This window comes from Heloderma suspectum, chromosome 3, assembly GCF_057233095.1.
Source record: "Heloderma suspectum isolate Gila_16-S chromosome 3, 16-S_ref, whole genome shotgun sequence".
Lineage (NCBI taxonomy): Eukaryota > Metazoa > Chordata > Lepidosauria > Squamata > Helodermatidae > Heloderma > Heloderma suspectum.
The window spans coordinates 83,890,883-83,903,102 of record NC_139460.1 but is presented as its reverse complement, the minus strand read 5'-3'; the positions used below and the strand labels follow the sequence as shown (position 1 = coordinate 83,903,102).

Genomic DNA, 12,220 nt, shown 5'->3' with positions numbered 1-12,220 from the left:
TAGGGTGACCAGAGGGCAGTCCGCTCCACTAGGGCAGGCAGAAATGTAGGCAGCTCATCAACAGCACCTGGACAGCAGGCTGAGCAGGCACACAAGCAGACAGAGCAGGCATACACTGGGTCATAGTCTTCCACACTATGGTGAGATTCATTCATTGTATTGTATTGTATTGAGATGCGTTGTATTTCTATTTAAATTATAGTAACTTCTAAACGTGCATCTACACATATAAATTAGCATACACAATTTTTGTTCAACCCTGTGCCCTTTTTTGTCCTCTTTTTGGGCAATGTGTGTCCTCTTCCTAGGCGATGTGTCCTCTTTCTAGCTACTCTATTTCCATGTCATCTTCTCTCCATACTCTGTAGGAAAAGAAGGGATAGCAGCAAGAACAAGAATCCAGAAAGGTGTGTCTATATGTGCGCACGCAAGCATGCACAGTGGTGTAATGGAGCCAGAGTTCACAGGGAGATAACACTTTTTTTATTAGCGGGGAAATTGATGTTTTTCCCCTCCCAGCTTCCCTGTTCCCTCTGAGTTTAGCTGCAGTCCAAACAGTTGCTGGGGGAAATGAATGTTCTCAGCCACAATATATTGTTCCTTGTAATGCAAAGTATTTTGGGGCAGCTTGGTCTTGAATGGGCAATTAAGAAGTTTTGGACACTCCTTGGGGGTGTGGCTATGGGGACTGCCACAATGAGCGCCTGCACTTCAACATTTACCACTACACCTCTGTGTGTGTATGAATGAGCGAGAGTGTGTGTGTGTGTGTGTGTGTGTAGATGAAGGTAGTATGCAGGGACATGGGCATAGGGATGTCGTTTTTCTGGGAGCTCAATATTTCTCTCCAGGAACATACTCACACTTGCATGGAAATGGTAGTAGCATGTTAAATCAGAAGGTTTCTGAAGCTGTGCCCAATACCCTGTAACTATCCAAAGGGACCTCATTTCCATATGCAGATCCCCACTGAGTTGGCAAAGAGGAGATAAGACCAGAAATAAAGAATAGCAAAGATGGGTAGGAACCTCTTAATAGATAAGGGACACCGAAAATGTGGGGCTATAGTACTACAGCAGGGGTGGGGAACCTCACACCTGGGGTTCCCCTTCTCCTGGCCCCACCCCTTTTCTCCAACTACCAATTGTTTTGTGGTGTCCTGGCTTTTGCACAGTTTTTCCACCCATTCTAAAAGGTTGAAATGCCTCTCCAAAGACTTAGTTACAGGCAGTAAGAGCTTTAAGCTACAGTATGCTGGTATTTTTGACACCATCCCATTTGCTTTTGGCCCCACCAATCACTGGAATACCCCCCTCCCCCAAGACCTTCTCTGAAATTGAATTCTGCCCTCTGGATGAAAGAGGTCATCCACCCTGTGCTACAGTGAGGGGTTTGGAGAAGAAATGTGGTTTGGCTAAGAGAGTGAGTACAAAGCTGTCCTCCAAGATGTGGATTAGAATGAGAGAACAAATGACATTTATAAATTGCGTGGCTTGTGTGTAGCAGAGAGGGTGAAAATAAAGAAAGGTCATGGATGTTGCATTTAAGTAGTGCATCTGATTTCCACTTCAGGTTAATGATCTACCTTTTTTTTCTTGACTATTTAAAAAGAAATGAAACGCATACTTCTGATTTATGCTCAATATACAGCTTGCCTTATAATATGTTCAGGCTTTCATGAATGTTTCTATTGTTATCCGCTCAGCAAATCCCCTTTCCAAAACTAGCAAACTTTTTGTTCCCAGCTTAGGCAGCCCTTCCAATTTTTGCCTCCTATAAAGAGAAAGGCAGCCCATCTGTCTAACAAATCTGTCATTTCCTTCTTTCCATGCCTCTCATTCCCCTAATGTCATTTTTAGTCAACCACTTGCACAGACTGCTTACTGAAATTTTAATAGCTCAAGTGGTCTCCATCAATATTCCATTGTGTATCTTTAGAATTGTCCATCCAATTTAGTTTGTCCCCAGTCATGGTCAGATTGGAGTTTGGGTTGGAAGCTGTGTAGTCACTTCATTTGGATCAGGTTGCCATCTGTGGCAAACCCATGGTCAGAAAAGATTAGCAATCCTATATATGTCTACTCAAAAGTAAACCCCACTGAGTTTGATAGGACTTACTCCCAGGTAAGCATGTATAGCACAGATGAGGAACCTCCAGCTCATGGGCACCCCACATCTGACCCACAAAGGCCTCATATGGGGCCCCTCCCCCTCCCCCAAGCCCTGTCCCCTCAGAGAAGGGAGAGAAGGTGGCAGTGCTTCTTGAGGTCGCAGCTCAGCCAGCTTCTCTCCCACTTTGCCTTTTCCTGATCAGGAAAGACTAGGGGGAGTGAAGCTTGCTCTGGGCTGAGGGGGCACCTCAAGGAACCACTTCTTGAAGCTCACACGGCTGTGCCCACCCATCATGTTCCCCAGTCAGGGTTTATAGAGGGCAGGCAAAGCCAGGCCTGGACCGAGCTTTCGCCTTGAGGAGCCCCTCAGTCTGCTTAGCCCCCTTCTTGCCTTTCCTGACTGGGAAAGGTGAGGAGAGGGCAAACCCACCCTCAACTGAGCCACACTGGCTCAGGAGCGCTCTGTAAGCCAAAGGTTCAGCTGGGAGTTGGATTGGGCTCTCTCTGGTCCATACCTGACCAGTGCAGACAAGCTAAAGTTTGAGGAGGCAGCCCAGTTTTTATCCCCATTGTGGTTTAAACCTCCCCGCACAGCATGCATGGGGATGAAAATTCCCACCTCAGCTGTTCTACATGGTTCAGCTGAGGGGGGATCTGTGTGTGCGCACACGCACGTGTGTGTGAGTGGGGGGATGGAGGTGCGGGGGGGGGAGAGAGAGAGAGAATGGTGTGCAGAGTAGGCAATGGGTCGCCTATTAGAAAATTAAAGGAAAAAGTCATGGAGTAGGGTAGCTATTTATGCATCACCAAAAGAAGAGGAAATGTATCACCAAAAAAGAAAAAGAAAGAAAGAAAGAAAGAAAGAGGACAAAGATTTGCAAAACACTTAGGCAAACTAATTTATATGTATACATGTAAATTTAAAAATAAGTACTCTAATTTAAATAGAAGTACAATACATCTCAGCATGTGTGCCTGCTCCATCTGCTGTCCAGGTACTAACTGCTGATGGACAACTTTAAGGCCCCTTCTCTCCTTTCTTGTGGTTCCTTTTCTTTAAACTGGACTTGGACTGGACAGCTCTTCAAGGAGAGCAGGGCTGGACAGAAAGTAGACCTCTAGATGTTTTGGACCAACTCCCAGCATTCCTGACCATTGGCCATGTTGGCTTCTGGGAGTTGAAGTCCCATCAGGAGATCTACCTTCTGTCCACCCCTGAAATAGAGGACTGTCCTTTGGAAAGCTGGACACATGGTCATCCTAGCTTGTGGAAAGGGACAGAAGAGCCAGCAAACTGATATAAAAGACATTAATGAGAGAAAGCTCTCTGAAGAAACTTCACAGAGCTTAATGAAGACAGGCTCTGTGCCAGGGAGACAGGCCAAGAGAAGGTGGCTAAACAAAGGGAGCCTCGTAGGCAGCAGGGATCTGACAAAACAATTGTGGGGACAAGGAGCTGAAAGGAGGAGGAGCCAAAGACTGGGGCAAAACTACTCACAGTGCCAAGAGACAGAAGTGGTTGTGCACAGGAAGGAAGGAAGAAGGCAGGGGAGGAAGCAAAGGGAAACACAATATTGCTAGGACTAGGGAATTCTGCCAGTTGAGACTTCAAGCCTTTCTATGTGAGGCTTTTATTGTGCACTCGTGATTCCTCACTCATGGTAATTTGCAGGTCCTTTACATGATGTTGTCATCCTCCAGAGCCTCTCCTGTACTTTGCAACCATTATCGTGGTTTTATTTCTAACAAGGAAAGTGTGGTGTATCTCTGAATGGCGGCATGAAACCTAGTATATTTGCACCATTCCACTATACAGCAGCACCAGCTAGCAGTTGTATAATGGAACATATAGAAAGGCAGAAGAAGAAAATCCCTGGGGAAAAAAAACACATGTAAAGGAGTTAATGTTAATACCACAAAGAATCCAGAAGCATAAGCCTCGGTGAAGGTGTGGGTTGAAAGCCTCATGTAGAAAAGTCCTTCTACTATCACTGCAACACTATGACCAGGCAACCCTAAGGGAGCAATGAAGATCAACCTGATGGAAGGAGGGCAGAATTTCACATTTTTGGAATTAACTAGCCAATACTTTGCCAGAAGGTTTCTATTCTAGCTTTTACTTAGAGAAGAATAGAATGGCTGTGAGATCCTTCTCTGCAAATAACCAAATGCGGAAAGTGCATTCCTTCCTTTTTGAGCTGCATGATCTCAGTCTGAATCTGGGTTCCTATTCCAGCAAAGCACTTGAGCGTGTAGTTCAAGACATCCATATTCAGCAAAGTCCTTGTCCTTAGTGGGACTTGTTTTAGTGTATTTGTTTTTATGTGCATTTATGAGTCAGGCCTCAACTCAACACTATAAAAGGCTTGAGGACAGGAAGATTTTATCTATCTGAGTTTCCTATTATTTGAACGGATTTTACTTTTTGGAGAGGGGGGGATAAAAGACACTTTTCAAGTCTGTTAAATCTTTTCCTTTCCATGTTTGCATAGAGCCTGTCCCCAGTGGTCCCCTACCCCACCCCTAGTGCCAACCAGGTTCCATGCAATGCCTGTGGATGCCTGGAACCCCCTAGCAGTGACACTCTTGCAGGCACCAGTCTCCCCCCCCCCCGCTAGCAGTAAATGGGCTTATCCAGCATTGGCAGTGGCCCATTATAATATCACCACCTGGTAAGCCCACTCATGAGCACTACAGGCAAAGGATGTGGCAGCCACCAGCTTCCTCCTTGCACTGGTTCATGAGCATGCCTACCCAACGGCACCTTCACCATAATGGGCCAAGCCCGAATGGCGGAGGGCTGGCAGCTGCAAGGGTATCAGCACTATGTGAGGGGGCCCTCAAGTAGTGGCCATATGCCACATACTGATGCTGGGCCTGAGTATAGCCATTACATACATTGTTATTTTGTGGTTAGCATGCACAGCCTTAGCCATAGTGTTGCTGATATGGCTTGTCCACAGGCGTGATGGTGGTAATAGTGCTGCCATCCTCTCCTTCTCTTTTCCCTGAAACCGGAGTTTCTCTATTTATGTGCTCATTGTTACCAACTCTATGCAACATTTAGCTTATGCAGGAGGCCTGGATTCAGTGCTAAAACGTGCTAATAAAAACGTTCCATAAAACTAGGCTGCAATCCTGTCCTCAATTACTCAGGAGTAAGCTCCATTAAACGCAATAGGACTTACTTTTGAGTAAACACGCACGGGATTGTGTAGTAAAATGCATGATTTCTGTTGCAGCCTCAGCTACTTAGCTCCTTTTATTTATTTATAAACGAATGAACAAATAAACTGCTTATACCTACAGATTTCAAAGCAGTGTACACAAATTATAAGAGCCTAAAGATATAAAAACTATTCATAGAATATACCATATTTACATATCCATAGGAATAAAATAGATGGTAGTCTAAACTGGGAAGTCTAAACTACACTGGTAGTCTAAACTACACTGGGAAGGCTTGCATGCTTCTTCAACATGCACCTAAAAGTAAGAATTGTTGGTGCATATCTAATCCAAGGGGAAGATTATTCCATACTGGGGTTTTCTACACAAGCTTTACAGGTTCTTTAGATGATGTCGTGACCCTTCAGTTTCACTTCTGTGTCTAACCAGCACTTTCAGCAAGTTTTTTTTAGAGCAGGGAAAATGCTGGATTTTAATTGCAAAAATGAAAGACAGTGTAATTCTCTCTTGTGTATTTGCTCTATTCTGCTATACCACAATGCCACCTAGAGGTTATGGAGTGAAAAAGCAAGAAAATAAATGCTCTATGTCTCATGCTTGGATTTCAATTATGCGATGAAACCAAAAGCAGATACAGCAGATTGACAATCAACAGCCTTGTGTAGAAAACCTCATAGTGGGTGTCACCATGCTAAATGCCCTGCTCCAAACAACAATGGAATTTTAAAAAGAGTTCACTCTTCTTGGGCTGCCATCCCATGTGAGACATAGGATTCCCCTCCCCTGTCCTCTTTCCCCTTAAAACCAGGGACTGGCTCTGTTGACTAGGGCTGAGGGGAATTGCAGTCCAACAACATATGGAGGGCTACACTGTCCCATTCCCTGCTTCTAAACTTCAATCTTTCCTGTGTGAAAGACAGGAGATGGAGATATATGGTGGCTGGGAAAAGATATGTAGGGGAATGAGAAAGGAAAGAAAGATATGGAGCCCGGTGAGTGAGATATATCCTGAGAGGTGACTGGAAACGTTGCTGCAATGGGCTGGCCCTACCATTAGGCATAGTGATGCTGCTGCCTCAGGCAGCTGATTTGGGGTGTCATGAAAAGGCAACAAGTGGTTAGCTGTTTAATTTATTATTACATTGTTATTGCGGGCAGTGGGAGGGTGGAGAGGCACTGACCTAACCATTCCACTTGTTTTTTTCCTCCCACTTTGGACACTGCTGTCCAAGTTTCCTTTGGGCTTTCACATTAAGATTTTTTATATGTATTTTCTCTCTCCATGGAAAACTGGGTTGGAAAAGGATCACACAAGAAACGTCTCACATTGTTTCATTCTGCTTGGATTTACTACAAAGCTGGGGCACCTCATTTACATAGCCTCTATAGCAGCCTAGCCCAATGTAGTCTGCTCCGGACATTTTGATTACACCTCCCAGCATTCCTCACCATTGGCCACGCTGGGCAGGGGAGATGGGAGAGTTGATGCCCAAAACATCTGGAGGACATCAGCTTGGGGAAGGCTTCTCTAAAGGAACAGTCCCCAAGAGTTATTTGGGGATGAAGAACACACATACAGTGTTTCCAGATGAGGCTTTTATCCTGCAATCACCCTGACTCAAACATGGAATTTTATTGGTGTGTGTGTGTCGGTTTCTAGACAATCTTCCACTTTCCCCCCATGTTTTTCCAATGCTTCTTCTGTCTTTTTCTTCCCAAACCAAAACATCTAGTCTTGATGGCTATGGGCTACCTCCAGTACCAGAGGCAGTACTGGATACCAGTTGCTGGGGAACATGGGTGGGAGGGTGCTGTTGCGCTCATGCTCTGCTTGTGGCTTCCTGGTCAACAGTTGGTTGGCCACTGTGGGAACAGAATGCTGGACTGGATGGACCCTTAGTCTGATCCAGCATGGCTCTTCTTATGTTCTTATCTGGAGGGTACCAACTTCAGGAAGACTGCCTTAGTTGGGTTGTTGCAAGGGTTACAATGGCATAATGTATGTGAAGCGCTTTGAACCTATGAAAGTGCTAAACAAATACTGAATATTGTTATCACAACTACAAGGGAAACAACAGAGGAAGGGAAGAGAAATGGAAGCAGGGATTGTGTGTGTGTGTGTGCGCACGCATGGCATGCAGCTTCATGTGCACACAAAACTCTGTTTGTACATCACAGCACCTGTAGGTTTTGGCTTATACTTTCCAAGTACAAAAGTCCCTGTCCCTAAAGGATGCTCAAATTGTCAGTCAAAATTACTTTAAGTTGTCTTTGAACTTTGAATGCAGCTGTAGTCCCATTTCTTTCACTGTTCCTTTCTTTCATAACCTTTGCCCTCCCATCTTCTCTCACCCCATGTCACATAACTGTCCAAGTGCATCACAAGAATTGTGTTATCAGAGATAAAAGACACCAACCTCCTCTTTTGTCCTTCCTTCCTCTCCCCCTCTTCCTTGGATACAAGCTTACATTAGCAAACCCCTCTCGGCCAGCTGCTCTCTCTCCATCTGACAGGGCGGCACCAGGGGCTTTTAGGATTCCTTTGTACTTTGCAACCTGAAGGACTCCCAGTACCTCAGGAAGAAATGCATCATCCCATACTATGCAGATATGTGTATTTGTAAATCTCTTCAAATGAAACTCCTTGGCTCCCGCAGCAGAGTGAGTTTTATTCTACTTTAAATGTTGCGTTTAAGACTCACACAGTATAACATCCCATTAAGTTCTCTTACAAATGCTAAAATTCACCAAAATTAATACCCTATACAAGTACATTTTTGTAGCTTAATTGCATATGCATGTGGACTGTCGTTAACTACAACAGTACGTATATATTATTGATGGTTATGAAGAAATATAATTCACAGTATAGACTTGAGTATTAAATAAAAACAGAGTCACCTGGAGCTGCTTTTCTAGATCTGGAAAAGCCAAAGGAAAGGCATTCTTGGCGGGTGCATCATCTGAAATGGAAACAATTGTGAAGTTTATTAAGAGGCTGTACACACCATCAATTGATGTAAAAAGTTTGTGCCTTTTGTTTCCTCAACTATACACACATACATATTTGGTTTATTGCAGCTGAACTACAGCTCCCATCATCCCTAACCAGCATGGCCTAGTGATGATGGGAATTATGGTCCAGCACATCTGGAGAGGGCAAGGTTGGAAAGGCCTGGTTTATTATATGACTTTTTTTATCATACTCATGTATATCCACAAGAATGAAAGGAGGTTTAAACTCATTAAAAATATATGGTCGACTACTTACATGTGTAGGATATCATCCAATAGGCTGTTACCCAAGAAGGCAACCTTGGGTTTCTTCACAACTGGCTCTGGCCTTGATTACACATTTGGTCCCACAATAGTGCTCACGTGGTGAGAGAGGGGTGGAGGTACCCCTCCCCACGTAGACTGTTTGTTATCAACCAAGTTTCCATTCAAATGACCAACTGGATGGCCAACCATTGCACAATCTTTCCCCTCCACTATTTATGAGGAGGAAGATTAGAATAACATGAAACAGGCCCCTAGGTGATTTGTGTGGAGAAACGTGGTAGAGAGAAGGGGTGTCTGTGCCAGATCATATACAGAAATGGCACTTGCCCTAACATTATATAAACTATGAAGTCCCATGTTCTTGAGGAACCCTTGAATTTGTCACCAGCTACACTATGGGAACCAGACTACAGTTACCATCTGGGGTGATAGGTGTTGTAGTCTAACACATCTGGAGGGCATCAAGTTGGAAAAGCTGATCTACCCAGTAAATCCAGTAATTCTATTAGGTCTACAGTTGGGAACAGCCTATTAACTACATCCACCAGCACCCCACTCAATGTAAGAGATCAGGGTTCATGCAGGACAAGAATAATACACGGAAGGAGCAATCCCATCAAGATCGATGGTCGCCTCCAATCCCAGGGGTGACCACCTATCCAGTGCAGGGTGGAGGAGTGGTGAGGAGCGGAACTCCTCCTCAGTCCCCTCGCCCTGCTTTCGGCTGTCTAGCTTCGGGACCTCAGAGCATGGGAAGCAGCAACTGGATGACACATAGGATGTGTCGTACCGGATTTCTGACCTGCCCTGGCCCACCCCCAGGAATGCCCCGTTTTTACCACTCTGTGCTGCTCTTCCAAGCGCAGAGCCGATCCGCACTCCCTACGAGGTGGCGCAGGAGGAGGTGGGGGTTGGTTCTCCGGGAACTGACCTATCCTATGGCAGTTTAGCCACTGACCACAGGATTGCACCCTAATTAATGGAATATCCTGCCTTTCCACAAAAAATGACACTCAAGGTAGCTAACAAAAATAACAAATGGATTAAAAACAAAATGTTAATTAAAACAACATAAAAACAAATTAAAAACACAAGAATAAAAGGAATAAACAATACCCAATTGATTAAAAAACCCTTTACCAACATGTCAGCTTACATGGCAAAAGTCTGCCTGAAGAGAAACCTATTTGCCTGCCAGCAGAAGGACAACAGAGAAGGGGCCAACCTAGTCTCCCGCAGCAGAGAATTCCAGAGTTTGGAAGTGGTTACCGAAAAGGCTCTTTCCCACATCCCCACCACATATGCCTCCCATGGCAGCAGGACCAAGACAAGGGCCTCCCCTGAAGATCTTAATACCTGGGCAGGCTTGTATGAGAGAATATGATATTTCAGGTACCTTGGTCTTAAGTTGTATAGGGTTTTATAGGTCAAAACCAGCACTTTGAATTGAGCCTGGAAACAGACCAGTAGCCAGTGAAGTTGTTGTAACACGGGAGTCACGTGCTCCTTGTAATCAGCCCAGTCAACAGTTTGGCTGCAGGATTTTGGACCAGCTGAAGTTCCTGAACAGTTTTCAAAGGCAGCCCCACTGAGAGTGTGTTACAGTACTCCAAGCGGAATGTCACTAAGGCATGCATGACTATGGCCAGATCAGACATCTCTATGAATGAGTGCAGTTGGTGCACTAGCCTCAGCAGTGCTAACGCACTCCTGGCCACTGCCAAAACCCGGGCATTTAGGTGCAGGGCTGATTCCAGGAGTACATCCACGCTGTGAACCTGAGTCTTCAGGGGGAGTGTAACCCCATCCAGTACAAACTGAGTCCCTATTCCCTGCCTCTAGACTAATTTGTTCATCCTCATCCAGTCCGTTACCAGCATTAGACACCAATTTAGAACCAGAACAAATTCCTTGGATTTGGATAGAAAAGAAAGAGTTGGGTGTTGCCAGACCCCAGAACTCCACACAATATCGCCCAGTCATTTCATGTATACGCAAAACAGCCTTGGGGGATAAGATGGAATCCTGTGGGACACTACAGGCCAATGGCCATGGGATTGTACAGGAATCCCCTCAGCACTACTTTCTGCAACTGCCCCTCTAAGAAGGCCCAGAGCTACTGTATAACAGTGCCTCACAGTCCCACCTGTGACAGACACCTCAGAAGGATACCATGGTTGATGGTATCGAAAGCTTCCGAGAGGTCCAGCAGAACCAACAGGGACTCTCCTCCTGTTCAGTTCCCAGCATAGATTGTCCATCAAAGTGACCAAAGCAGTCTCTGTCCTATAACCAGGTCTGAAGCCAGATTGAAAGAGATCTGGATAACCACCACACACTTAAGTCACTTACCCAAGAATGGAATATTGGAGACTGGTCAGAAATTATCCAATACAGGGAGGTTCAGGGAGGGGCCTTTTTTTTAGTAGAAGTCTCACCACCACCACCTCCTTTGAGCAAGACGGAATCACACTTTGCCATTGAGAAGTATTTACTACTACTCTTACCCATTCAGCCAGTTCCACCCCCAATTCCACCCACAGGAGCACTTTTATAAGCCAGGAAGAGCAAGGGTTCAGACACGCATGTAGGTTTCACCTTTCCAAGGACCCTCTCCAGGGATATGTCACTAGCTAGAGCCAACACTAAGCAAAGGTAAGTACTTCCAGCCCAGAGCTTAATGGCACCAACTGTGGAACTCTCTCCTCAGGGCCGGCATCAAGGATAGGCGAGGCTGGGCACCTGCTGAGGGACCACACCCTGACAGGCGCCCACTGACAAGAGCCCACTGGAGTTGCTCCTCCTCTTCACCACTGCAGCCTGCTTGTTGCCCTGCCTCTCGCTCTAGGCTAGATACTGGTGGTAGTGAGATAGAGGAGCAGTAGATGCCACTGCCTGCTTGCTCACTGGCTCTCTGCCTGTCAAGCAAGCAAGTGGTAGCAATGATGAGAGAGGTTGAGGAGCAATAGCAGCTGGTGACAATGGCGGTGAGAAGGTAGATTCACTGGGGGAGGCCCAAAGCCCCCCAAAACCTGGAATCAGCACCATCTCTGCTTCAGCTTTAGCTACTTAACTGGGCTTGAAAAAGGCTAATGCTGCTCTCCATTGAAGGGAGATTCTCCTCTGTGCAAGGCCCGCAGGACATACACACTACAACAATACACACTACAACTTTTATTGCACTTTTTAAAATGCATGTACGCGGAGGTCAGAGTTTTTCTTGGTTACCACTCACATATATTTTAAAGGGACAATAGGCTAAAAATACATATGTGCACACTTCATACCAAAATATACAGCACATGTATTTTCTACTCTGAGATCATTTCAGTGAACCAAAAAAGCCTTGTTTGAAGTGTCCTAAGAGCTTCAGGGAGGACCATCAAAGACTACTATAGCAAGATGCCAAGAATGAACAGCTGGACAGTGGCAACATCCTCCTTCCCCCCCTGGAATGACAATGGAATAGACAGAACCCTGGCAGGTTGCCACATGGTAGCACAATACTATTTAGGCTAAAAGAAAAGCTTCAGTGGATTCAGTGTAGATTGCAGGTTTCACTCTTCCTCCTTCTGGTTTAATCTACATCTCCCTGGCATGTTTTGTGGGATGGGATGAATTCCCTTGCTAATATCACA

At 45.4% G+C, this 12,220-nt stretch overlaps 1 protein-coding gene across 1 annotated transcript in view; it reads right to left on the bottom strand.

Annotated features, from left to right (window-relative positions):
* Window positions 1-12,220, bottom strand: part of MAP3K7CL (MAP3K7 C-terminal like) — a 45,843-nt gene that overhangs the window by 20,277 nt on the left and 13,346 nt on the right. The window contains exon 3 of the mRNA XM_084841712.1: window positions 8,202-8,263. Coding sequence (XP_084697838.1) covers window positions 8,202-8,263 — 62 coding nt within the window. The remainder of the gene's footprint in view (window positions 1-8,201; window positions 8,264-12,220) is intronic.